Source organism: Megascapheus bottae, chromosome 13 (assembly GCF_031878675.1).
Source record: "Megascapheus bottae isolate mThoBot1 chromosome 13, mThoBot2.hap1, whole genome shotgun sequence".
NCBI lineage: Eukaryota > Metazoa > Chordata > Mammalia > Rodentia > Geomyidae > Megascapheus > Megascapheus bottae.
This window is the reverse complement of record NC_143521.1, coordinates 20,272,260-20,298,459: the sequence shown is the minus strand read 5'-3', so window position 1 is coordinate 20,298,459 and position 26,200 is coordinate 20,272,260. Positions and strand designations below refer to the sequence as shown.

Here is a 26,200-nt window from a genome sequence, read left to right as displayed (position 1 = left end):
AACTATTTCCAGACTAGTGATCCAGTTTAGTACAGGTGTTTTTACCTTGACCAAAAGAGTCGTTCTACATTACTTTTGTCTGCAGAAAAGTACATTTATGGGACGTATGTTGACGTTCAAACAAACATTAACTCTGTGCTAGGGACGTGTAAAATCGAGCCATCGCCCGGCTGAATGGAAGTCACCTACATTTACTTTGTACGCAGTATACAGGTTTCCGAGTGAGAGAGGATGAGGGTGTGGAAGATCAGGAGTCCTTCCCCCGGTTGGCGTCGGATGACCTCCATTCCCACCCCAGTGTACTGGAAGGCTGGAATCAGGAACCTGCGTCCTGTCATTCGCAGGGTTAATGAGGGGCCCCCACACATCTCTGGATTGCTGGTTAAAGACACTTACAACAGTTCCTGGCACGCAGACGCTACACGAGGCAGCACTTGGATGACGGGTCGGCTTCAGGCTTAACACAGGTGGTCCGGTGGAGGTTTCCCACGCAGCGCTTCAGCCACACTTGAGCGCCAGCTTTGCACGTCAGTCCCACTCCCACCCTCCACAGCCCGGGCGCCCTACACCGGGTCTGCATCCGGTTCCGGAACGTCCCGCCCGATGCCCCGCCTCCGACCGGGAGCTCAGTTGTGACCCCGCGTGACCCGGCGGGAGGCCGGCGCCGCCGGGCCGGGTGGGTGGGCGTGGGTGGGCGCGGGCGGTTGGCGCGTCCGGGTGGGCGGGGCCGCGTCTTGGGCCCGCCCCTCCGTAGGCGGCCTCTGCGCGCCAAAGTCAAACCCTGGGCCCGCCGGCGCGCGCTGGGAAGGCAGGTCCGGGCGAGCTCCGGCCCCGCGCGCGCACCTGCGGCCGCCTTCCAGTCCTCCTTGCCCGCCGCGTCCGTGGCTGCCGCCAGACCAGGGATGGCCACCCCGCCCAAGAGGCTCTGCCCGTCCCCCGCCACCAGCTCGGAGGGCGCCCGCATCAAGAAAGTCTCTATCGAAGGGAACATCGGTAAGGCGCTCTCGCGAGCGACTGGCCCGAAGCAGAGGGAAGGGCGGCGGCGGCCGGAGCTCGTGTGGGCTTCGCCTCTTTGCTGGTCTTGGGAGGGAGGGCTTGCCCGCAGCTTCGCTTCCGGCCGGGCCCTGCCCCGCGCCGCCCGGCGCTGCGGGCGCTGGCCGGCCTCTGTGAGGAACTCGAGGCCTGGGCGCTCAGAAAGAAGTGCTATTTTGTCCTACCGTGAGAGATAATGCACACTGTGCTTTTATTTATGTTCCTGATCCAAGGGTTGACACTAGGGTCCTGTGTTTGCCAGACAGGTGTGCTAGCCATATCTCTAGAGGTGGCAGGTTTTTTGTTTTTTTTTAATGTGGTTAGGCTTAAGTCACCCCCTTCTTTTTTTTAATTTCATAAACGTAACCATCCTACCCAACCAAGATAAGAGAACATTCCCCCCAACTGCCTTTGTTCTTTGTAGACAGCTTTCTTTCCTTTCCTGTATCCCCCTGTCAGCTGCTGACCTAATTTTCTTTCTCTCTCCAGAGATGCCTCTTCCTGGATGTTAGATTAATAGAATCGTAGGCTAGATTTTTGTGACTTGTTTCTTTCATTGAGCCGAGATGCTTTTGAGAGACAGCATGTTATTTGTTTTCATAGTTTGTTCCTTTTAATTGGTTAGCAGTCTTCCATTGCATGGATATACCACAACCATTGTGGACATTTGGATGTATCTGCAGGTTTTAGTAGTCGCTAATATAACTGCCATTAGTAGTTGAATAGAGGGAGAGAGATTCTTAATGATCTCAGGGGATTCTCTCATCTTACCAAACATCCAAGTAAACACTGTATTATGATTCAGAGATTACTAGCATTTCTATTTACCCTGGTTAAGATCAACTACATTGTACCTATCATTTGCAAGATGATTGTGCATTTCTGCTTCTCCTATATTTCCTAACAGAGGAAACCCACCATTGATGCTTCCTGTTTTTGATAGAAATTTTATTTTGGGGACTGAACGTTGGGGGCAGGTTGCATACAGCTATTTTAATTCTTGCCGCATTCAAAGTTTTCTTTAAAAGGGCAAGACAAGCCGATGTTCTAAGCATTCAAAAGAAAGAAGAAATCTGAACATAGTCTGAAAGATTGCTCCAGTATTGTCAGCTTTGAGTGAAACAAACCCTCTTTTCCTCTCAGCAGTCTTAAGTTTGTTGAGAATGCACACAGGTTATCAGTGTAACTCCTCACAGCATCTGAATTGATAAGGAAGACCATAAGTAAAATCTGGAGAAAGTAGTTAAGTAAAGCTATCTTGAATTAATTTGATGGACAGCCCCACAAATCAAATACCACAGGGTATTAGTCCCTTTTCTTCTCAGTCCAGTACTACCATGTACAAAGGTATCAGTGGTTCTTGCCTATAATCCTAGCTTTTCAGAAGCTGAGAACCAGAGGATCATGATTCAAAGCCAGTCCTAGGGGAAATGTCTGAGAGGTTCCATCTTCACAAAAAGCTATGCTGGAAGTATGGCTCAAGTGCTAGAGCCTCTGATGAGCAAACAAGCCAAGTAAGACCATGAACGTTGAGCTCAAATCGTGATACCAGAAAAAGGAAAAGTTTGGTTCTTGTTCTCTTCCGCTTTCATAGAATTTGTTAAGTCACTTATTTTTTAGTTCCCATTCCCTGTCAAAAGTTAAGGAACTATAACCATGGTTATTCAGTGTGATTAAAAAGAAAAATTGAAGTATGATCACACTACCTAGGCAGTATTAGAAGAAACTTTATAAAGTTTTAGCCCTTAAGTGGTTTCAGACAGTTAGCTATTTGCTGATGTTTTAATGTATTTCTTGATTGTTCTTTTTTTTTTCTTTTTTGATTGGTGTGGGCTTGAACGCTGGGCCTGGGCACAGTCCCTGTGCTCTTCAGCTCAAGGCTAGTGCTCTGCAACTTTGAGCCATAGTGTCACTTGCGGTTTTCTGGTAGTTAATTGGAGATAAGACTCTCAGGGACTTTTGTGCCTAGGCTGGCTTTGAACCGTGATCCGCAGGTCTTAGCTTTCTGAGTAGTTAGGATTACAGGCGTGAGGCACCGGCACCTGGCTCTTGATTGTTTTTTCTAACATCAAATTCTCTCAATGTAGCTTGGTGAGGTTGTTGATCATTGAAAATCATTTTTATAAATGCCCTACAACACCTAACGGTACTCTTTGAGCACAAAATTATAGTCACCAGTGCTTTTCCCACAGCAAACTCTGATTGCCATGCAGTTTATCCTTAAAAGTTTTCCCTGTTTTCGGGGCCAGGAGTTTGGCCTAGTGTAGAGTGCTTGCCTAGCATGTACAAAGACCTGGGTTCTATTCCTCAGTACCACATACATAGAAAAAAGCTGGAAGTGGTGCTGAGGCTCAAGTGGTAGAGCTCTAGCCTTGAGAAAGCCCAAGAGTAGTGTTCAAGCCCAAGACTGGCAAAGAAAAAAAAGTTTTCCCCATTTTCTGGTAAAAATGGGGTTTTTGTAGCTTTTGTGTTTTGCTTCTCTGCTGTTCTTTCTGTGTAACTCTTTCATCTCTTTTTTTTTTGTTCTGTGTGATCTTGGAAAACTCATGTTTTTCTTTTGCCCTATATAATGTTGGAGGGTTGAACATAGTTCTTCAAGTCAAAGGTAAGTTATTTTGTTAATCTCTTAGTTCCATTTCATAAGGAAAAGGAAGCTCTGCTTGTGTAGAAATTGAAATTGCATATTCTTGGGCAAGAGGAGAACAAGAACATCTTGTTGAAGTGATGTCAGCTATAACCACACTTGGTGGTTTCAGATAGAAAGGGTGGGGTTGTCATTAGAATTGCTGTGACCTGTTAGATACTAAGTCAAGATTGTCCCTACTGTGAAATGTGACTCATTCTTGGTAATCTAAAAATACTGTGTGTACAGTATATACCCTGATTACCCATGAACTATCATTCCTCCTCTGTATATGTTAAAACTAATGAATGGTATCAGGGAAAAGTAAACTCCTTTTCCTCTCTCCCTCCTTTTCTTCCCTGAGCCTTCTTTCCCCTCCTTCTCTCTCTGTCTCCTTCCCTATCTCTCTACCACTATGAAAATATAAAGCAAATGAAGAGAACATGACATGTAGGAAGTGCTTTGCAAAACTATCATTTCTATTGACTAGTGCTTATTAGTTTCAGATAGGAATATTATTTCTTATTCTAAAACTAAGCATTGGCTTCATCCCCATATTGATTGTATAGTTACTTGTTATTTTGTTATCTTTTTTTGGATGGAACCAGCGTTTGAACTAAGGGTATTGTACTTGCATGTTTCTCTTGTTTGGCTGACATTCCACCACATAAGCAACCTCTTCAGCTCTGCTTTTGCTGGTTATTTGGAGATAGATTCTCTCAGGCTTTTTGGCCCTGCCTAGCTTTAAAGTGCAAATCTCAGGATCTCAGACTTCTGAAGTAGGATAACAAGCTTGAGCTACCAATGCACAGCCTAATTAGTATTTTCTTGTTCTTCTTACTATATTGTTGTTGTTTTTTAAGACAGAGTTTCACTATGTAGCCCATTACTTAAATGGTTTGAGATAGAAGAGGAACTGACTTTTGTAGACTGAGAAAATGGAACTCAGTGAGGAAATTTTTGAGGTGCAAACACTTGGAATGGCCCACTACATGACAATTTACTGGTTATTACAAGTGTTTTTATGAGGAGAGTAGAGAGTACTTTCATGTTCAGAGACTTGGGGGGGGGGCATTCAAATTTACACAACTAGTTAAGAGAAAAAATAGCTTTAACTACTTCACAAAGTAGTTAGTAATTGATGCCAATTAGTAGTTGACATTTGGTTAGCTAAGGAAAATGAGCTATAAGAGTTGAATTTTTTTGTTGTTGTTTTTCATGACATCTTGCCTAAAAGTTTCACCCTACTCCAAATTCCTCTGTTCTATGACTTTGTTAAGCTACACAGATGTGTTCAACGGAAGTGGGCAAGAGTGGCGTTCAACGGAAGTGGGCAAGAGTGGCAACCTTTCAGTTTTCATTACAAAAAAAAAGAACAGGAAGTTTAGAAAATACAGTTTGGTGTTTTCGGTTATCATTTATTAATGTTGTAAAACCTGATTCTTATTTAGCTTTGTTTTTTCTGTCTGACAAGTTCCATTCCTCAATTTTACCTTTCCTCTCACAGCTGCAGGGAAGTCAACATTTGTGAATATCCTTAAGCAAGTCTGTGAGGATTGGGAAGTGGTTCCCGAACCTGTGGCCAGGTGGTGCAATGTTCAGAGTACCCAAGACGAATTTGAGGTATGAAAAATAAGTGTTTTGCCTTAGAAAACTGGTATATATGTAGTTTCTTGACTGCTTTCTTTTTTCCAATACAACTTTCAAATGTTTTGTATCTTTTTCTGGGTAAGTCCTTACATGCCTATCGATACATGTAGAAAATGGTTGAGCTTTGTGCATAAGGTTTATTTTCCATTGCATGTAAGTAGCAAAAGTTACAGTGTTTTGAAGAATTTAATTAGACATTAATTTTCTTGAGTGAATTTTTATTATTTGTTTGAAAGCAACAACAACAAAACCACCTAATAACTAAATGTTACTAGTTTTCCTTTCCAGACTTTTTCATAGAAAAAAATTTACCTTGACATTTCTTTGTATTGTACCAACATTCTTTTCAGACTTACACTGTGGACACTTTTCATACTTTCACTCTGGACACTTTTTATTTAGCACGATTCTGTACTGCATTACAAGTGAGAAGAGAAAAAGAATAAAATAATAAAAATTTCTTTTTTTTTTTGGTCAGTCATGTGGCTTGGTCACTGTCCCTGAGCTCTTCAGCTCAAGGCTACCACCCTAACCCTTGAGCCACAGTGCCACTTCTGGTTTTCTAGGTGGTTAACTGGAGATAAGTGTCTCAAGGTCTTTACTGCTTGGGCTGGCTTTGAACCTCGATCCTCAGATCTCAGCCTCTTGAGTAGCTAGGATTACAGGCATCAGCCACCAGAGAGAAAAGTATTTTTAAAAAGTGTAACTCCTGGGCCGGGAGTTTGGCCTAGTGGTAGAGTGCTTGCCTAGAATGCACGAAGACCCGGGTTTGATTCCTCGGTACCACATATGTAGAAAAAAGCCAGAAGTGGTGCTGAGGCTCAAGTGGTAGAGCTCTAGCCTTGAGAAAGTCCAAGGACAGTGCTCAGACCCTGAGCTCAAGTGCCAGGACTAGCAATAAATAGGTAACTAAGTAAATAAAATGCAATTATATATACAAGAGAAGTACTGTGTAGACTGAGTATATACTAGTATGTGTTGGTTTTGTGTTACTGGAGACCAAACCTAGTGACTTTATTACTTAAACAACTGGCAAAAAAAAAAAAAAGTGTAACTCCTAATGTGAGGATTTGGGGGAATGATTAGGTTTTAAAAAATGTAAGTCATTGGCCTGGGAGTGTGGTCTAGTGGTAGAGTCCTTGCCTAGCATGCATGAAGCCCTGAGTTTGATTCCTTAGTACCATGTACACAGAAAAAAACAAAAATAGTACTGTGGCCTAAGTGTTGGAGCATTAGCCTTGAGAAATCTCAAGTAAAGTGCCCAGGCCCTGAGTTTAAGTGCCAGAACTAGCAATAAATAGGTAACTAAATAAATAAAATGCAATTATATATACAAGAGAAGTACTGTGTAGACTGAGTATATGCTAGTATATGTTGGTTTTGTGTTACTGGAGATCAAACCTAGTGGCTTTATTACTTAAACAACACCCCAGCTCTTACATATGGGTTTTTGTTTTTGTGTTGTTTTGCCAGTCTTGGGGTTTGAACTCAGGGCTTGGACATTGTCCTTTGACACTTTTTGCTCAAGGCTACCATTCCAATTGAGCCACAGTGCCACTACAGCTTTTTCTGAGCATGTGGTACTAAGGAATCGAACTCAGGGCTTCATGCATGCTAGGCAAGCACTACCACTAGGCTACATTTCTGGCCCTTACATATGGTTTTGTATAACTAAAAATACTTTCTTGAGCATCTGTTTATCAAACATAGTTTTACACAAGTGCCCCAATCCTCAGAATGTCTAAAATAAATTTAAAGGGACTTTCCACCTTGATCCCATTTTGTTAAGAAATTGATGTTTCTGAGTTTTGGAAAAGGTTAAAGATTGTCTTAAGAATATAAAGGAGGAAAGTCAGGTGCAGTGGCTCGTGCCTGTAATCCTAGCTACTCAGGAGGCTGAGATCTGAGAATCAAGGTTCAAAGTCAGCCTGGGCACTGAAGTCTGTGAGACTCTTATCTCCAATTAACCATCAGAAAACTGGAAGTGACATTGTGGCTCAAGTGATAGCGCACTAGTCTTGAGCTGAAGAGCTCAGGTACAGTGCCCAGACCCAGAGTTCAAGATTCACAACCAACAACAGCAAAGTATATGGAACATATATAAAGTTTGAAATCTAATTTTAAAGCTGTTGTCTTATGGTGGAGATGCTGCTCAAATAGTAAAGTGCTTGTCCTTCAAGTGTAAAACTTTTGAGTTTAGACCCCAGCACTGTTAAAAAAATAAAACAGCTAACTTAGGCTCAATGGTTTCCCTCATTCGTCATAATCAGTAGAAACCTTGGGCTCTACTAGCAGAGATCTGCAATAGAGCAAAATCTTGATACATAAGGCCATATAATGTGAAGCTAATTGAAAGGACCTCCAGGATATTGAAACAAAAGCCATATAATGAATGATTGTTGTCCTTAATGTACTATGTTGTCTCTCATCTCCTTTGCTATCCCTTGGTTATCTCATATTGGTATAGTATCTCACTTTGTTATCTGATATATTGAATTTATTTGTATTTGGATATTTGAAATTTGATAGGGAAGGGCGGAAAACCAAGACGGGAGAGGGGTGTGGGGGGGGGAGGGAAATGGGTACCAAGACATGTGAAAGGGTATCAATGTATGTGAATTAATGCACCTTCTATCTGGCAAATATCATGTAACCCTTTTACTAATTACAATAAAAAAAGAAGAAAAAAAACAAATATGAAAAAGGAGAGTATATTTTAGACTCAGAAAAAATGATGTAGTTTAAGATAATATAGAAGTTAAATTAATTGACATTTTATTAAAATTAGGTGGCAGTTCTAGCAGTTGCAAATATTCTGTAAAATTCACAAAACTTAGATCTGGCTTGATAAATAAAACCTTAAAATATGTAAAAAAAATAATAAAAAAAATAAAACAGCTAATACCTTCATAGCTATTATCTAGGTGAAGAAATAAACATGATCATTATTTTAGAAATCCTTATTCATCTTTCTCTAGTTACATCTTAAACAGGAGTTCAAATATGTGCGATGGCTCCTAGTTAAAAATTGCTGGGCTCCTATGGCTTACATCTGTAATTATAGCTAGTCAGAAGGCTGAGATACAGGAATCCTGATTCAAAGCTAGCCCAGACAAGAAAGTCAGTGAGACTTTATTTCAGTGAACTAGCAGAGAGCTAACAGTGGAACTGTGGTTGAATTGGTAGAGCACTAGCATTGTGCAAAAAAAAAAAAAAGCCCAGGGACAGTACCCATGTCCTGAATTTAAGCCACAGGATGAGCAACAAACAATCACAAAAAATATCATTGTTCCATCACTTAATGTTGGGAGTATATTAAACTTTTATTATGCTGCAGAAAACAGTTTGGGCAACATCCTATTAATATACTTGGGAAGATGGCATATAATCAATTAGTTGTCTGGTAAACTTGGAATTAGAGTCCAGATGGATTAGTAAGATTGTATAGAATCCAGAGGGATTAGTAAGAATATATGAAGGACTCATTGGACTATGATACACTGATGCATTTCTTTTTCTTTTAGAACTTTTTTGGGTTCATGATTCTGATATTTCATGTTCGTTGGATGGGAATTTTCTCCATGTATAGAATCAGCCTGCCATACTGACTCTTTTAGTTAGCATATAGATGATCCTATTATTGTTGTTATTATTGTACTGTTACCATTCTTTTCATCAAGCAGTTCAGTGTAACCCAGTTATGTCTCCATGATGTTAGTTTGGTTATCTCTGATATCCCTATATGCTTGCAGATAGCTTTAATATATTTTGTATGCGTATTGGGGTTGTAGTTTTCTGTACTTCCAGACCGGGCTTCAGATAGGAAAAACAGTATTTTGGGGATAAGGTGGTAGGTGTAATATGAGGGTTAAGGTAGTAGGATGGTTTTCCTACAGTTTGAAAATTTTATTTATTTATTCATTCATTCTCCCCTTTGACCTCCATTAGAATCAAGGATTGGTTTAATGGTAGAGTTCTTACCTACTATATTTAACAGACCTGGGTTTGCTCCCTAGCAACCACAGCCTCCCCTTCTCCCCACAAAAAAGAGAGATTTTACTCATTTTGGAGGCATTTCCAAACTCATCTCTAGTCTCTTCCTTAGAGTTATGTGAATTACTTACTAAATCTCAGCTTGCTTAAAATATTGTCAACAGTGAGAAATAGACCTTTTTCAGTTCTCACACTGACCAGTCATGCTTTGTGTATTGTCTGGTAATGTTTGTTGGCAGTTGTAGGACTGGAAGACTTGAACTGTTGATTTCTCTCATGTCTTCTCTTGGTAATTAAATGTGCACCTGCATAGCTTTTTTTTTTTTTTTTTTTTTTTTACTGTTTATTTTTGTAGCCTGCCACCTAGTGGCTGAAATGTTTCTTTCCCATCAATGGCTAGTAGCAATTTTATCAGTTGTGTCAGTATTAAGAAGCACAGTAGTTTATAAGATTATTTGATACCCATGCTTTTCCCAGTTTATTCATCCAATAAAGATTATTATTAAATCTTGGTACTCAGATGATTATAAACCTTTGTTTTGAAGGTTTATTCAATTATTAGTGTGTATTATTTATTGACTTAGGTTAGGCCCAAACCTTTACTTAGTTCAGTTTTGAGATGGACAGATTATTAGGGAGATTTTTTTTCTTTCTTTTTGGAGCTGAATTCTTTAGGAGGATGCTGTGTAATATTTTCTTTTTAAAAATCAATTTAATTGTCAAACATTCATAGGGTACACCTCATTACACCAGATCAAGATGATCAATGTGTTGCTAGTACTTTTTGCTTTATTTATTTGTTTTCTTGGGTTTGAACTTAGTGCCATGTGCTTACTAGTCAGGTGTTCTACCACTTGAGGTATATTCCGACCTCTTAACCCTGGGTCTTGAATTTATGCTCAAGTTGAACTGGATCATAATTTATAACTTCCTTTATGGTCCCACCACAGTACCTAGTTTTTCTTATTGGTTGGTTGAGATGAAGTCTTACAAATTTTTTTTTCTTTTTTTGCCAGTCCTGGGCTTGGGCTCAGGGCCTGAGCACTGTCCCTGGATTTTCTCAAGGCTAAGGCTCTACCACTTGAGCCACAGCACCACTTCTGGCTTTTTGCTATGTATGTGGTACTGAGGAATCGAACCTGGGTCTTTGTGCATGCTAGGCAAGCACTCTGTCACTAGGCCAAACTCCCGGCCCTCTTACAAATTTTTTGCCTAGGATATTTTCAATCTCCTGATTTCTGCTTCCCACGTAGCTAGGTTTGAGAGTATGCAACACTATACCTGGTCTGTATTTTTTGAATTTTTTTTTTTTAGCAATTTGTATTTCTATAAAATATCATAAAGCAACAGTTAACATGAATTAGAGAAGAGAATAAAAGTTATTTGTAATTCTACCATATTATATATTAAAGTAATAATTGAATGTATTTAATTTTAGTGAAAAATATAGTTTTATTTTTTTGCCAGTCTTGGACCTTAAACTCAGGGTCTAGGCACTGTCCTTGGGCTTCCTCAAGGATAGTTCTCTACCCTTGAGTCACAGTACCACTTCCAGTTTTTTCTGTGTATGTGTTACCAAGGAATCAAGCCCAGGGCCTTATATATGCCTGGCAAGCACTCTTCCACTAAGCCACACTCCCAGTCTCTTAAATTTTAATCTACTGGTTCCCTCTACCCCCAGCCTTTTTTTTTTTTGTGGGTCGTGGGGCTTGAACTTGGCCTGGGTGCTGAGCTCTTCAGCTCAAGGCTATCGCTGTAACCTTGAGCCAAGCTCCACTTCCCATTTTCTAGAGATTAATTGGAGATCAGTCTCTGGTCCTTTTGTGCCCTGGCTGGCTTTGAACCTTGATCCTCAGATCTCAGCCTCCTGAGTAGCTAGGATTACAGGCGTGAGCCACCATGCCCAGCTTGGTTCTCTTGAGCTCAGGGCCTAAGCACTGTTCTTTGGCTTGCCTCAAGACGTACTACCCTGAGCCACTGCACCACTTCTGGTTTTTTTTTTTTTTGTTTGTTTGTTTTGTTTTGTTTTTATGTATGTGGTACTGAGGAATTGAACCCAGGTCTTTGTACATGCTAGGCTGGCACTCTACTACTAGGCCAAACTCCTGGCCCCAAAAATGTATTTATTGAAAAAATTTCATTTGGTTTTGGTTAACTATGTCTAGTAAAATTCAATAAATTTCCTTTTTCTGTTAACATGTGTATTTGGTTAGATTTAGTTCTGATCCTCTTTGTCACATTACCTCTGTGATGATAGGTATCTGTTTCCTACATCTAGAGGATGTCTTTTATGATGTTAAAATTTATTAGTCATTTAAGACATCCTAATTCATCTGTAGAAGGTTGAGGTCCCTGGAAGCTTGCTGGAGCCCAGGAATTCAAGTCTAGCCTGGGTAGCTGTAAAAAAAAAAAAAAAAGATAGAATGCATTCTTACCATTTTCTCTAATATTTTGAGCCTCTGTTTCTAATTCTTACTTGACTCTAATGTATCATTAAGTGTTATAAAGATGAAATTCTTTATCACCTCTTCTGGATTTACTAGCTCAGATTCAGTAAAAAGACATTTCCCCCCCACCTACTACTGTTTAATTACCTACAAACTTTCAGAGTAATTGATAACATAGCAACCTTCCAAGAGAACTGTTTTTATAGTATTATAAGCTCATTTTTACCTGCCATTTTGGTTTGTGTGTTCAAACCAGTCCTGTTTTAGTTGGAAGGATTCTGTGTCTGTTGGCTTCTTTGCCCTTCACCTAGTAATCTTTGATAGTTTCCTTGTTTACTGGAACTCATCCTGAACATTTCCTTTACCAGATCTGGAATCTACTCAATGGAAAATGAATAGTAGAGATCATAATCTAGATGCTATTTTTGCTTATTTCTACAGAGTTTGTCATTGATCATAGGCCTTTTTGTGAACACACCTAGGAAAACTATTTTAGAGAAAGAAAAATAATTCTTGAATTCTAGATGATATTTCCAATTTAGTTATAAGCTAACAAAACTTTCACCTAATTTTTTATGTAAATTTTCCTTTTTTCCCCCTCAACACTAAAATGTTTCTAAAAATGTGATTATTTACTGGCAAAAATTGTAGATTTGTTTTGTAATAATAGCAGATGGGATTACAAACTCCAGTGTTTTAAGGGGCCTGGAAGCTAAGTGAGTAGTCAATCCTCCATTGACCCCAAGTGATAATTCAGTTACTGATTTCTTAATTTTATGATTGTGCAGCAGCGACACACATTCAGTAAAAGATGTACTTCAGTTTTGCTCTTGTCACAAGCTAATGAAATACATGGCATACACTCTTGTAGTATATCAGTGAGTCATAGCTCCCAGTTACAGGACCATGATACTTGTCTTCTTGTGTACTGTGTTGCTAAGCTGTGGTGTTTGAAAGGTTAGGTATAATCATTGCATTTTCAGCTTACAGTTGGCTCATAGTACTGAACCACACTGGAAATCAAATATATCTGTGAACCAGGGCTGTTAAAGGATCAACTGGGAATGGTGGAGGCTGATAAATAGGAGAGCTTACATCCCACCTGATGGAGAAATGTGTGATTTGGATGTAGCCGACTTTTGCCATAAGGGGTATTAGCACAAAATATAGCTTGCTTTTCTTTCTTAAAAAGAAAAAAAACGTATAAATCTAGTTTTATTTATTTATTTTATTTTTAAGTATTTTTATTGTAACATGGAGGGGTTACAGTTACATTGGCTAGATAGTAGGTGCATTAACTTCTCACATATTGTTACCCCTTCTCACGTTTTTAACCCCATTTCCCTCCCCATTCCCCCTAGTTTTATTTATTAAACTGACTATTCAGTTTCACTTATCTACTTATGAGTGGAACTGGTGGCTTGAACTCAGAATCTTACTTGCTATGTAGGCACCCTACCACTTGACTCACACACTCAGCCTCAAATATTAACTAAGTTTCATTTTAGACAAACAATTTTTTTTTTTTTTGCCAGTCCTGGGCTTGAGCTCAGGGCCTGAGCACTGTCCTTGGACTTTCTCAAGGCTAGAGCTCTACCACTTGAGCCTCAGCACCACTTCTGGCTTTTTTCTATGTATGTGGTACCGAGGAATCGAACCTGGGTCTTCATGCATGCTAGGCAAGCACTTTAACCACTAGGCCAAACTCCCGGCCCCCAAACAAGTAATTTCTAACCAGATTATATGTGTCCTCTATGAGGAAGGTCTTTCAGGCCTCCTGTAACCCACAGTAGTTCTGGGAAAAAGTAGAGGAAATGGGGATGTAATATATTTTCATTTGGTTGGTAATTCATATATTTATGTAATTTCTTTCGTGCCTTTAAGATAGTTAAAACAGCCCTGTTGTCCATTAACTATTTTTTTCTTGCTGCACATTTAAAATAGGAACTGACAACGTCTCAGAAGAGTGGTGGGAATGTTCTTCAGATGATGTATGAGAAACCTGAACGATGGTCATTTACCTTCCAATCTTACGCTTGTCTCAGTCGAATACGAGCTCAGCTTGCCTCTCTTAATGGCAAGCTCAAAGATGCAGAGAAACCTGTGTTGTTTTTTGAACGGTCTGTATATAGTGATAGGTATGTAAATGTCTTAAACTTGGATGTTCAGTCTTGACATATAACTAGACATTTTTTTCTGTTTCCAGTGAATGAAATTAGAAATTGTGTTGGAAATATGAGACAGAAAATGTTATTTAATATTTTCATCATTCTGGTATTAATGGCATTAAGGATTTCTAGCACTTATAATACTTAAATTGTAGAGTATAAGATGACCAATAATTCAGATTTGTACAGAGCTTTTTTCTTTAAAAAATTGTAAAAATTTATTTTAATCCTTGTGAGATTTCTTATCTGCTTGGTTAAACCTATTTTTCAGACTCTTAACTATAGCAGAGAGATAAAAATAAAAAATTTCAAAGGGGGCCTTAGAATTGTCCTATTTATGTTATAATTCTTTTGACCTCATAATAAAGGATTTGCAATCTTTGAGTCTCGGTTCCCTTTTTCTTTTATCTTTTTTTGGTCACTCCTGGGGCTTGAATTCAGGACATGAACAGTGTCCTTGGGCTTTCTCAAGGCTACCACTTGAGCCACTGCACCATTTCTGGCTTTTTCTCTGTATGTGGTACTGAGGAATTGAACGTGGGTCTTTGTGCATGCCAGGCAAGCACTCTACCACTAGGCCAAATGCCCCCCAGCTCCCTTTTTCTATAGCTGAGTCCAAAGAACTTTATGTTGAATTGATGTTTATATTAGATAGTACAGTAAGAATTAAGATTGAGAAATAAAATGCTTATTTAAAATTAGCAAATAGCAAACTCATTAACATCTCATACTTCTGACTAAAAGGTATATATTTTCAATACAAAAATTAGAATAACATTACTTATGTTTTTGTAAGTCTTTAATGTCTCATTTAATGGAAGATAATTACATTTTCATTTATACCTTTACATTCAATTTTTTATAGTATGTTCGTTGGTTTAAATATAGCAGTATATGAAGAAATCTGACAGAACTTTTGGGACATTAGAGAATTCTGTGTTCTTATACATTTTGGCCAAGAAAGTATCTCCTATATGTATGGAGACTCTGTTTGTAGATGCTATCCTTTTTTTTTGGGTGGGTGGGGCGGGGCAGTCAGTCCTGGCCTTAAACTCAGGGCCTGACCACTGACCTTGGGCTTTCTCAATGCCAGAGTTCTACCACTTGAGCCACAGCACTACTTCCAGCTTTTTCTATGTATGTGGTACCTAGGAATTAAACCTGGGTCTTCGTGCATGCTAGGCAAGCACTGTACCACTAGGCCAAACTCTTGGCCCCTCTTATTTCTTTTTGTTTTTTATTAAAATGATACCCGTGTTAATGGAAATTGTCTTTCAGGTATATTTTTGCATCTAATTTGTATGAATCTGACTGCATGAATGAAACAGAATGGACAATTTATCAAGACTGGCATGACTGGATGAATAATCAGTTTGGCCAAAGTCTTGAATTAGATGGAATCATTTATCTTCGAGCTACTCCTGAGGTGAGACCCAATAAAAATTTGTTTGTTCCATTGAAAATTTAAGGATTACTCAGATCTTTTCAGTGGTAGGTAGCGTAATTTTAACTCCATCCTCCAGCTCCTCACCTTGACACTCATTGGTGCATGGATAGAAACATCTTTTTTTTTTTCCTCAGCAAACTAGAAGCCCAAATGGGTGAAGTTGCTCTTGTTAAAAGAAAAAAGACAGTTTATTGTTACTGTTAAGGTGTTGTACAGAGAGATTAAAATTCCATGAGTCGAGTCAAGTATTAACTACAGTTCTGCTTGGACAGTGTCATCCCTTCTTTCACTTTCTCCCCCCATCCCCAATCAGTTAATTTTCCACATAGTTTATATACTGAATACCATGCATTTTTTCACCCTTCCTCCATTTCTGTGCCTTTCCTTCTCCCCTCCCTAAAAAGATAGACAAAAAGAAAAACCAACCTAAAATAAAAATAAACTATTTTAACTTTGTAGAAAGATTAAGTAGAGATTTTTGGCTAGTGTAAGTATAAAAAAAGTTTTAATGACAGGTAAGAAAAATTGTTCTTTGACTTCCTTTTTTCTTTTTTGATTTTTTGAAGAAATGCTTGAATAGAATATATTTAAGAGGAAGAAATGAAGAGCAAGGCATTCCTCTTGAATATTTGGAGAAACTTCACTATAAACATGAAAGCTGGCTCCTTCATAGAACACTGAAGTAAGACTTTTTCTTTTTAAATTTTATTGGAATGTATAGAGGGGTTACAGTTATATTTGCCAGATAGATTGTGCATTACTTCTCACACATTGATACCACTTCTCATGTTTTTGTTCCTATTTCCCTTCCTCCGCTCCCTCCCAATCATCTTATTTTCCCCCCTTCCCTTTCCTATTTCAAATAAATAAACATATGTACAATATGCCAGGTAACAAAGTCAGATACAGTAACAATATGAGATTAACCAAAGGGCAACAAAGGAGAATAAAAACAGCATAGTATATTAAGAACAACAATCATACAATATAAAGCTCTTGTTTCCATATCCGACAGATCCTTTAATTTAGTCTCATCTTATATGACCTTATGTACTTAGGTTTTGAGCTATTGTAATCCTCTGCTAGGAGAGTCCTAGCTGTGTACTAATTATTACAAATGAGGGAAACTATTCAGCCTATGTTCCTTTGGGTCTGGCCTACTTCACTTAATATGATTTTTTTCCAAGTCTTTCCATTTCCTTACAAATGGGGCGATGTCATTCTTTCTGATGGCAGCATAGAATTCGATTTTGTATAAATACCACATCTTGATCCAATCATCTACTGATGGGCATCTGGGTGGTTCCATATCTTCACTATGGTAAATAGTGCTACAATGAACATCCTTGTGCTTTAGTACATCCTTGTTCTGGACTTTTGGGTAAATGCCAAGGAGTGGGATTGCTGGATCATAGAGGAGCTCTATATTTAGTCTTTTGAGGAACTGCCATACAGTGGTTGAATGAGTTTACACTCCCACCAACGGTGTAGTAGTAATCCCTCCTTGCTACATCCCCACCAGCATCTGTTGTTATTAGATTTCTTGATCATGGCTGTTATAACTGGAATGAGATTCTCAGAGTTGTTTTGATTTGCGTTTCTTTTATGACCAGAGATATCATGTGTCTATAGGCCATTCTTATTTCTTCGTCAGAGAAGTCTCTCTTTAAATCTTTGGCCCAACTTTTAATAGAATGGTTGTTTTTTTGAAGATTTGTTTTGGAGAGATTCAATTTTTTTAGCTGTACATATATTTTAGATTTGCGGCCTTTGTCTGTTGTATGGTTAGTAAAGATCTTCTCCCACTCTATGGGCTATTCAACTTGCTAGCTATGTCCTTTGCAGAAGCTCTGCAATTTAATGAAGTCCCATTTGCCCAAACTTTCTTTAGTTTGTTGTGTTTCTGGATCTTTATTATTAGAACACTGAAGTAAGACTTCCTTGCTATTTTTTTTTAGTCATTGGAGATTGAACTCTGGGCCTAGGTGCTGTCCCTGACTTTAGCTCAAGGCTATCATGCTGCCACTTGAGCCACAACACCATTTCCAGTTTTCTGGTAGTTAATTGGAGATAAGAGTCTCAAGGACTTTCAGTGAACAAGCTGGCTTTGAACCGTGATCCTCAGATCTCAGCCTTCTGAGTAGCTAGGATTACAGGTTTGAGTCACCAGCACCTGGCTAGAAATAATTTTTAGCTAACATAGCTCCCCTAATCTGCAACTTAATTTTTATTAGTTTGAAAATAGTAAATCAGGAAATTTAGGAAATAAACAGTAAAGTTTTCAGTTATTCACTAAGCCAGGTACACCTGGAAAGCTGAAGCAAAAGGAACACTTGAGTCCAGGAGCTTGATGCCTTGGTCAACATAGTGAGATCTTATTGCAAAATAAATACCAAGGGGTTGGAAGCAAGGCCTAGTGGTAGAGTGATTGCCTAGCATATACGAAGCCCAGGGTACAGCACACACACACACATCAAAAACTGAAGTGGTGCTGTGGCTCTGTAGTAGAGTGGTAACCTTGACAAAGCTCAAAAACGGTGCTCATGCCCTGAGTTCAAACCCCAGGACTGGCAAAAAAATACGCAAATAAATACCAAATTGGTATCCTGTTCTATGCCATCCAACCAAATACATCCTGAATGGGAATCATTCCTTTTGCTGGCATGCCCACTATTTGCCTGGTAGTCATTTAGTAGCTGTTTCTATTACCAAATTAGTTGTCAGTCTTGTAGCACTAGTTCTGTGTATATATACAAATGAGGGTTGAACTGAAGGACTCTTGCTTGCTAAGCAAAAGCTTTATCATTTGAGCCAGATGCCTAGTCTTTATTTTGCCTCAGGCTAGCTTCAGACAGTGAACTTCTTCCTTACAGACTCCTGAGTAACTGGAATTAAAGGTAGGTACAAATCAAATTAGTTTCTTAGGTCATGATTTGGAAGATAAACTGTTGAATTACTAGCATAGACTCATTAGTCAGCTCTTGGCCATTGTAACTTTGGTAGCCTCTGATCCTCAGAATGACTTCACAACCTTTGTAGATATTGCCTAAGGCGCGCACTCTAGCACTGAGCCACATACCCAGTCCACCTTATCTTTAAAATGAAAAACATTAGCCAGGAGCCTGTGTGTCACCTGTAGTCCAGGCTATTCTGGACTCTGAGATCTGAGGATTGTGTTTAAAACCAGCCTGGGTAGGGAAGTCTGTGAGACTTTCTGTGAGGACTCTTCAATTAACTGCCCAAGAAGCTGGAAGTGGAGTGGTGGCTCAAGTGCTAGAATACTAATTTTGAGTAAAAACTTCAAGGGCAGTGTTCAGGCCCTTAGTTTAAGCCCTGGATAATGATGCAAAAACAAAAACAAAATTTCATCTTTTTTGTTTTTGAGGAGAATCAAAGTGGTTTTACATATTCTGTGCATGAGACTTATTTATGCTAAGTAAACCTATTTGTGAAAGAATGCACCGCTAGCTGTATTACTTAAAGGGTGTCTTTGGTATAAAACGGCAATGTTTTGAGTCAAATGACATAAGAATGAATTTTAATGTTTTGCTTTTAATGTTTTTCTGCTTTGTTTTGTTTTCAATCTTTTAAAACAGAACCAATTTTGATTATCTGCAAGAGGTGCCTATCTTAACACTGGATGTTAATGAAGACTTTAAAGACAAACATGAAAGTCTGGTTGAAAAGGTAGATTTAGACAATCTATTATTTACTTTGTCTTGTCCAAAAACAAACTTGTAAGGAAATTTTCTAACAAAAAAATATACACAATATTATATTAAGAAACAGTTAAAAGATGTAGAGGACTTCGTTTAGTGTCTACTTCTGACTTTATTTTTTAGCTTTGTGACTTGAACTAAAAAAATCTTGCTCATTTTTTATTTTTCTCAGTAGCAGGATAATTACGCTTCCTCTCTTTCTTTCTTTCTCTCTCTCTCTCTCTCTCTTTCTTTCTTTCTTCTCTCTCTCTCTCTCTCTCTCTCTCTCTCTTTCTTTCTTTCTTTCTTTCTTTCTTTCTTTCTTTCTTTCTTTCTTTCTTTCTTTCTTTCTTTCTTCTTTTTTTTGTCGGTCGTGGGGCTAGAACTCGGCCTGGGCACTGTCCCTGACCACCTCAGCTCAAAGCTATCACCCTACCCCTTGAGCCACAGTGCCACTTCCTATTTTTCTAGTGGTTAATTGGTTAGTGCTTGGGCTGGCTTTGAACCACAATCCTCAGATTTCAGCCTCCTGAGTGGCTAGGATTACAGGCTTGAGCCACTGTACCTGGGAACACATTCTTTGTTATTGCCTTCTATTCTGCATTATTCTCTTTTCTCCCTTTTCCCCATATCACCAATATTTAGAGTGGGATTTTTTTTGAGGGGGGGGCAGGGATACTGGAGTTTTATAGGATATTTTTCTCAGTCTCATCCATTTAAGAAATTTAAACTGAGTTTTGTTTCTTATAGCAAGTATGAATTGGCATTTCCTGATTTTTGAGGCATTCTCTTAATTGAAGTTAATGTAACCTTCAGCTAACTGGGAATTAATTATATTCTAAATGAATGGTGCTGTACTGATAAAGGGATAGAAGAAAGGGAGAAAAATCTATGCATGAACATTTGAGGCAGGAGTTAGGGGGGCATTGTATAACAAATACTCCTCTGCCCACATTAATTATCTAAAACCTGAACAATCATGCTTATTTGCTTTTCAGTTTTGAGAGGAACTTGTGTGTTTTCTCTTCCTTTCATAAAGTATCTGCTCTTTAATATTATAGGGGCTTGATATTTGTAAGGTATATATCTCAAATTTTAAAGCTTCATCATCATAGCATCTGGTTATTTTATTGATCTTGTAAAGAAAAGTATATCTGAAATTCAGATGATCTTGCTATTAATGATGTCAAACCTATAGGATACTATTCAATGAAATAGTGTACCAGCAACAAGCCTTCAGTGTAACTGAATCTGCAAAACCATTTTTAAATTTTATCTAATGCTTCTTTGACCCAAATCATTTCACATTATTTGGTTTTACTTTTTTTTTTTTGGTGGGTCATGGGGCTTGTACTTGGCCTGGGTGCTGTCCCTGAGCTCTTCAGCTCATGGCTACTGCTACCGCCCTACCCCTGGGCCTTGGGTATTATCCCTAAGCTCTTCAGTTCAAGACTACCACCCTACCCTTGAGCCAAGCCCCACTTCCCGTTTCCTAGAGGTTAATTGGAGATAAGAGTCTCAGGTCCTTTTGTGCCCTGGCTGGCTTTGAACCTTGATCCTCAGATCTCAGCCTCTTGAGTAGGTAGGATTACAGGCATGAGCCACTGCGCCTGGCTGGTTTTACTTTTAATAATAATGATATAGTTAGCTTTCTTTTTTTTTAAGTTATATTTTACAAGGCAACAATCTTTCAGAATTTTTGTATAGTCTAGAATTTATAGATAATTGAGAATCTTGCATTCTGATGTTGGTATGTTTGCTGGGTTCATTCAGCATTTATGTAACCTCCTTTTGTCCCTTTTAACAATGTAGACTGTTACCAGTCTTGACTAGAAATGAGTGCTTCTGAAACATAGTCTGATAAATGACTGAACTTTAAAGTTGTTTAAAATTTTATGGCTACTATCAATATCAAAGCAGCACATATTTCTAGTCAATGATTTTTTTAAAAAAAGTTATAAAACGAGTGGCAAAGCTTTTTAGAATTGCATCAACTTAAATAAATTAAATAAAATCTACAATGACATATTAGGTCATTCAGCTTGTAGAACTAACAATACTAACAATATTTCTTTGTAAAGTGAATGCGACGGCATTTTGATAGTTATTCAGTTTAGGGTCTTTAACTGTTAAATCTTAAATGAAGATGAATATTAGATATCTCAAATTAGTTAATAAATTTCTTATTTTCCTTTCCTCAGGTCAAAGAATTTTTGAGTACTTTGTGAAGCTATTGAAGACTACAGACAACCAAATGTTTCCATATGTCACAGCCTTGTGTATCTTCAAAACTCAGTATTCATACAAATGTCTTTAAAAGACTTGGATTTTTAACTTTTTGTTCTGGGATGGAGACAGTGGTTTTTTGTTTTGTTAGGTTTCTTAATCCTGTGTAATACTTTATAAGCAGCTTCCCTCCCTTCCTTGGTTAAAAAAAAAATCAAAACAGAACTATATAATTCTCCGGAGGTAAATAGATCCAGCATCAATATAGTGAGTGGCTACTACATCAGAAAAGACAGTTTTCTCATCTTTCCTCACTATTCTCCCCAGTAGGCTGACCATTTTCCATGGTGCTGCCACCTCACTAGTGACTAATTTCTTAATTAGAAAGTTTATGTAGTAAAATGGTGTGTTTCTTGTGTAAATTATGTGCTAGTTAAAAGTTGAAAAGATTTATTAAGTAATTGGGTATTGATCATGCCTATAATTTTACCTATTGAGGAAACTTAAGTCTAAGGATTGAGGTTTGAAGCCACTCTTGGCAAATAAATTTAAAAGCTGCTTTAACTGCCCAAAAGACCGGAAGTAGAGGTGTAGCTTAAGTGGTAGAGTATCAGTCTTGAGTGGAACTAGCCACGTGAGAACAGAAGACCTTTACTTCAAGCCCTAATTCTAGCACACAAAAAACAATGTATAAAGTAGAATTTTAAGAAATATTTAGGGTAAGAATTCTTAGATATTTTTCCTTTTTTAGTCATTCTGGAGATTGAACCAAGGGCCCCATGTGTACTAGACAAGAGCTCAATTAAGCCACAAACTTCAAAAGTTTTATTTTGTATTTGTTTGTTTTTTTATCAGTCGTGGGGCTTAACTCTGGGCTTGGACACTGTCCCTTAGCTTTTCAGCTCAAGGCTAGCACTACTATGTGAGCCACAGTGCCTTTTGAGGTTTTGTAGTGGTTAGAGGTAAGCGTCTCTTGGACATGTGTGCCCTGGCTGGCTTTGAACCCTGATCCTCAGGTCTCAGCCTCCTGAGTAGCTAGGATTACATGCATGGCCACTGGTGCCCCCCCAAACCTCTATAAAGTTTTGAAGTTTTGAGTGCTTTTGACCATATATTTTATATTTGACAAGACTAGATTTAATATTAAATTACTTTATTGATACTTATTAATATCTATAACACATTTGTAGAGGAGCAAATTAGACTTTGTTCCCAGTTAGTAATTGAATAACCTGTTTCATAAATATCTAGTTGTTTGTTTTCATCTGTGATATGGATGAGTAATACTTTGTTACTTTGTGAATCCTTTTTTTTTTTTTCCTTCACTGCTCTGTGCTGATCCTGGGGCTTGAACTCAAGGCCTGGGTGCTATCCATGAGATTTTTTTTTGTTCAAGGCTAACACTCACCTCTTGAATCATATAGCTCCTCTTAGGTCTTTTTGGTGGTTAACTAGAGATAAGAGTCTCATAAATTTTCTTACCCCGTCTGACTTTGAACCACTGTCCTCAGATCTCAGCCTCCAGAATAGCAAGAATTTTAGATCTGTATTTTAGTTGACATGGAGTTTACTTGCTTTTTTTTCTTCTCTGGGTTTAGAGGGAATATTCTTATTATAGTTAAAAGTTATTTAAATTATGATTTTCCTTAAAGCATTTGTGGTGAAAGTATACATTTTTTACATTTATTTGAAGTTTTATAAAACATGTTAGTGGAACATAGGAATCAGTTTTCCATTTATTTTTTATTGTTCCTGTGCTGGAAATAAGTATTCTTTCTTTATCTTTGTATTAAAATCAGAATAGAAACAACTTAGTAGTGTAATTTTTTTCATTTATAAATAAACTTTATTAGCATTTCTTGTGGTGCTGGAGATTGAACCCAGTACCTTACACTTGCTAGACAAGGACTGTACTACTAAAGCTGTCCTCCCTGCCCCAGTGAAGTCTTTTTAGTCCCATCTTTTTTTTCATATATTTTTTATTGTAATTAATAGAAGGGTTACGTTATATTCATCAGATAGAAGGTACATTACTTCACAAATATTGATACCCTTTCTCATGTCCTGTTTCCCATTTCCCCCTCCCCCTTCCCCCTCACAACTTGATTTCCCCCCTTCCCTCTCCTATTTCAAACAACCAATTAAGCATATATAAAATATATCAGATAACAAGGTGAAATATTGTGACAATATGAGATAACCAAGGGACAGCAAAAGAGATGAGAGATAACATAGTACATCAAGGACAACAATCACTCACTATATGGCTTTTGTTTCTATATCCTGGAGGTCCTTACATTTAGCATCATACTATATGGCGTTAGGTATCTAGATTTTGTTCTATTGTAAATCTCTGCTTGGAGAGCCCAAGGTTTCTACTGATTATGACAAATGAGGGAGACTATTGGGCCTATGTTCCTTTGAGTCTGGCTTACTTCACTTAATATGATTTTTTCTTCGTCTTTACATTTCCTTACAAATGGGGCGATGTCATTCTTGGAGCCAAAAGTAGAATGGAAGAAAGACAGCCTCTTCAACAAGTGGTGCTGGCAGAACTGGTTAGGCACCTGCAGAAAACGAAAATTGGATCCTTCTTTGTTACCCAGCCCTAGGAGTAACTCCAAATGAATCAAAGACCTTGAAGTAAAAGCCAATACACTGAAAACTTTACAAGAAGGAACTGGAGATACTCTGGGTCTCCTTGGCACAGGTGGAAACTTTCTTAATACCAAGAAATGTAACAAATCAGAGAAAGGATGGATAAGTGGGACTGCATTAAGCCGCAGAGATGTATGGCAAAGGACATAGCTAGCCAATTAACTAGAAAGCCTACAGAGTGGGAGAAGATCTTCACCAACCATACAATAGTCCCATCTTTTTATACCCTGCCTCATTCTACTTTCCCTTACTACTGGCTAGAAGAATCTGGTAGACTACTATTTTAAAATATAAATTTCTACTCAGAATATTGCCATTCTGCATCATATTTTATTTTGCTTTATAGAACCTTGCCTTAATCCCCCCTCTTCAGAGAAATTATTGATAAAAATTGCCTTGCCTTATAGGTAGTAGATCATGAAAGCAGCATTTTTCTGATAGACTAGGAAACACAATGAACAAATACAGGGAAATTGAATGCTTCCATTGATAGAACACATCAAAGTACATATAGAAATAGGTATAAAAATCTGCATGGATTCATCTTAAGTCTGTATATAGTTAAAGAGGGTTCTTGCTGCCTCCTTAGTTTTTGAAGTTAAAATATACAGTATTTTTTTCATGTAGTAGTTAACTGTTCTATTTTGCATTTTTTAAAGATTGTGTAACTTTGGGGCCGGGAGTTTGGCCTAGTGGTAGAGTGCGTGCCTAGCATGCACAAAGACCTGGATTCGATTCCTCAGTACCACATACATAGAAAAAAGCCGGAAGTGGTGCTGAGGCTCAAGTGGTAGAGCTCTAACCTTGAGAAAGTTCAAGGACAGTGCTCAGGCCCTGAGCTCAAGCCCAGGACTGACCCAAAAAAAAAAAAAAAAAAAAATGTAATTTTGAAGTGAGGAAAGTTGTATTTATTTTGAATCTGTAACTTTAAAATGTTTTCCTTTTTTCCTGGTTTTATATTCAGCAATGCTAATTTAGTGGGTTCATCAGTTCAGATAATTTGAAATGTTGAAATTGTTTTCTGATGCATATAAAACATTTTGGATTTTGTTTGATGTAAATGGATTTGCCTACTTAATTAAATACTTAAATAAATAGGTTTAAATCTCACAAATTGTCATGTATATAAACATTAAAATGGTCATCCTTTTTAGAATTAAAACCTATTTCTTTTTCTTAGCTGGGCACCAGTGGCTTACATTTGTAATCCTAGCTACTTAGAACACTGAGATCCAAGGGTCAAGGTTCAAAGCCAGCCTGAGCAGAAAATTGCATATGAGATATCAGTCTCCAACTAACAAGCAAAAAGTGGGCTAAAAATTTGGTTCAAGTGGTAGAGCAAGCAGCTGTGAGCAAAAAAAGGCAAATTAGAGAACCCCTGAGTTTAAGCCTCATCTCATCACAGAAAAAAATAAAATTACTTGTCTTTAGTAATACTGGGTTGAATTCAGGGCCTTATACTTGGTAGGTAGGTAGGTACTCTAGTATACTTGAGCCATTCTCTGAATCCTTGAAATTATTCTTTTTAGTAAGTTATTTAAATAGAAAATATGAAAATGATTATATTCTATTTTGGAGACTTACAGAAATTCAGTGATTTTCAGTGACCTTTAATAATATTGACTTTGCCCTTGGGATTTCTGAGGCAGGAGGAGTGTAAATTTGACAGCAACCTGAACTACATAGTGAGATGTTATTTTATTTATTTAAAATTAGTTTTTATTAAAGAATTTATTAACATTGATTTTTACATCATATTTCAAATGATGTGTTTAACAAGCAAGTATTCAAGAAGGGAATCTCTATATGCAATCACTGGCACTTAGATTTTAGAACATAATTAAAATCAGGCTGAGGGTTTGTATGTCATAGATACATATTAATCTATATAATTAAACATGTCTATAGAGTCATAAATTTTTATGTCTATATAGTTGTGTTTATATTTCTTTTGGTCTTGACTTGTCTCACTCAACATGATTCGCTCTAGATTCATCCACTTCTCTGTGAATGCCATTATTTTATCTTGTCTGTTGGCTATGTAGAATTCCATTGTGTGTGTGTGTGTGTGTGTGTGTGTGTATCACATTTTCTGTACCCATTTGTCTGCAGTAGGGCATCTGGATTGTTTCCATCGCTTCGCTATTGTGAATAGTGCAGAGATTAACATAGCTGAGCAGGTGTACTTATCATGTCCTTACGATGTTCAGGATAGATGCCCAGGAGTAATATGGTGGGATCATAGGGAAGGTCAATTT

At 38.0% G+C, this 26,200-nt stretch overlaps 1 protein-coding gene across 1 annotated transcript; it reads left to right on the top strand.

Annotated features, from left to right (window-relative positions):
• The first annotated feature begins 717 nt into the window (after nt 1-717).
• On the top strand, nt 718-22,206 carry Dck (deoxycytidine kinase). Its single transcript, XM_090343455.1, has 7 exons — nt 718-993; nt 5,163-5,278; nt 13,690-13,883; nt 15,192-15,339; nt 15,927-16,042; nt 18,957-19,047; nt 21,260-22,206. Exons 1-7 carry the CDS (start codon nt 903-905, stop codon nt 21,284-21,286), a joined length of 783 nt encoding a protein of 260 aa, XP_090199581.1. The 5' UTR covers nt 718-902; the 3' UTR covers nt 21,287-22,206.
• Nucleotides 22,207-26,200: the final 3,994 nt, after the last annotated feature.

Excerpts from the sequence above, each read along its gene's own strand:
- Dck (XM_090343455.1), top strand. The coding sequence starts at position 903 with ATGGCCACCCCGCCCAAGAGGCTCTGCCCGTCCCCCGCCACCAGCTCG. Across the intron at positions 16,043-18,956 it reads CTCCTTCATAGAACACTGAA|AACCAATTTTGATTATCTGC; the intron begins GTAAGACTTTTT and ends CTTTTAAAACAG. Across the intron at positions 19,048-21,259 it reads ATGAAAGTCTGGTTGAAAAG|GTCAAAGAATTTTTGAGTAC; the intron begins GTAGATTTAGAC and ends TCCTTTCCTCAG.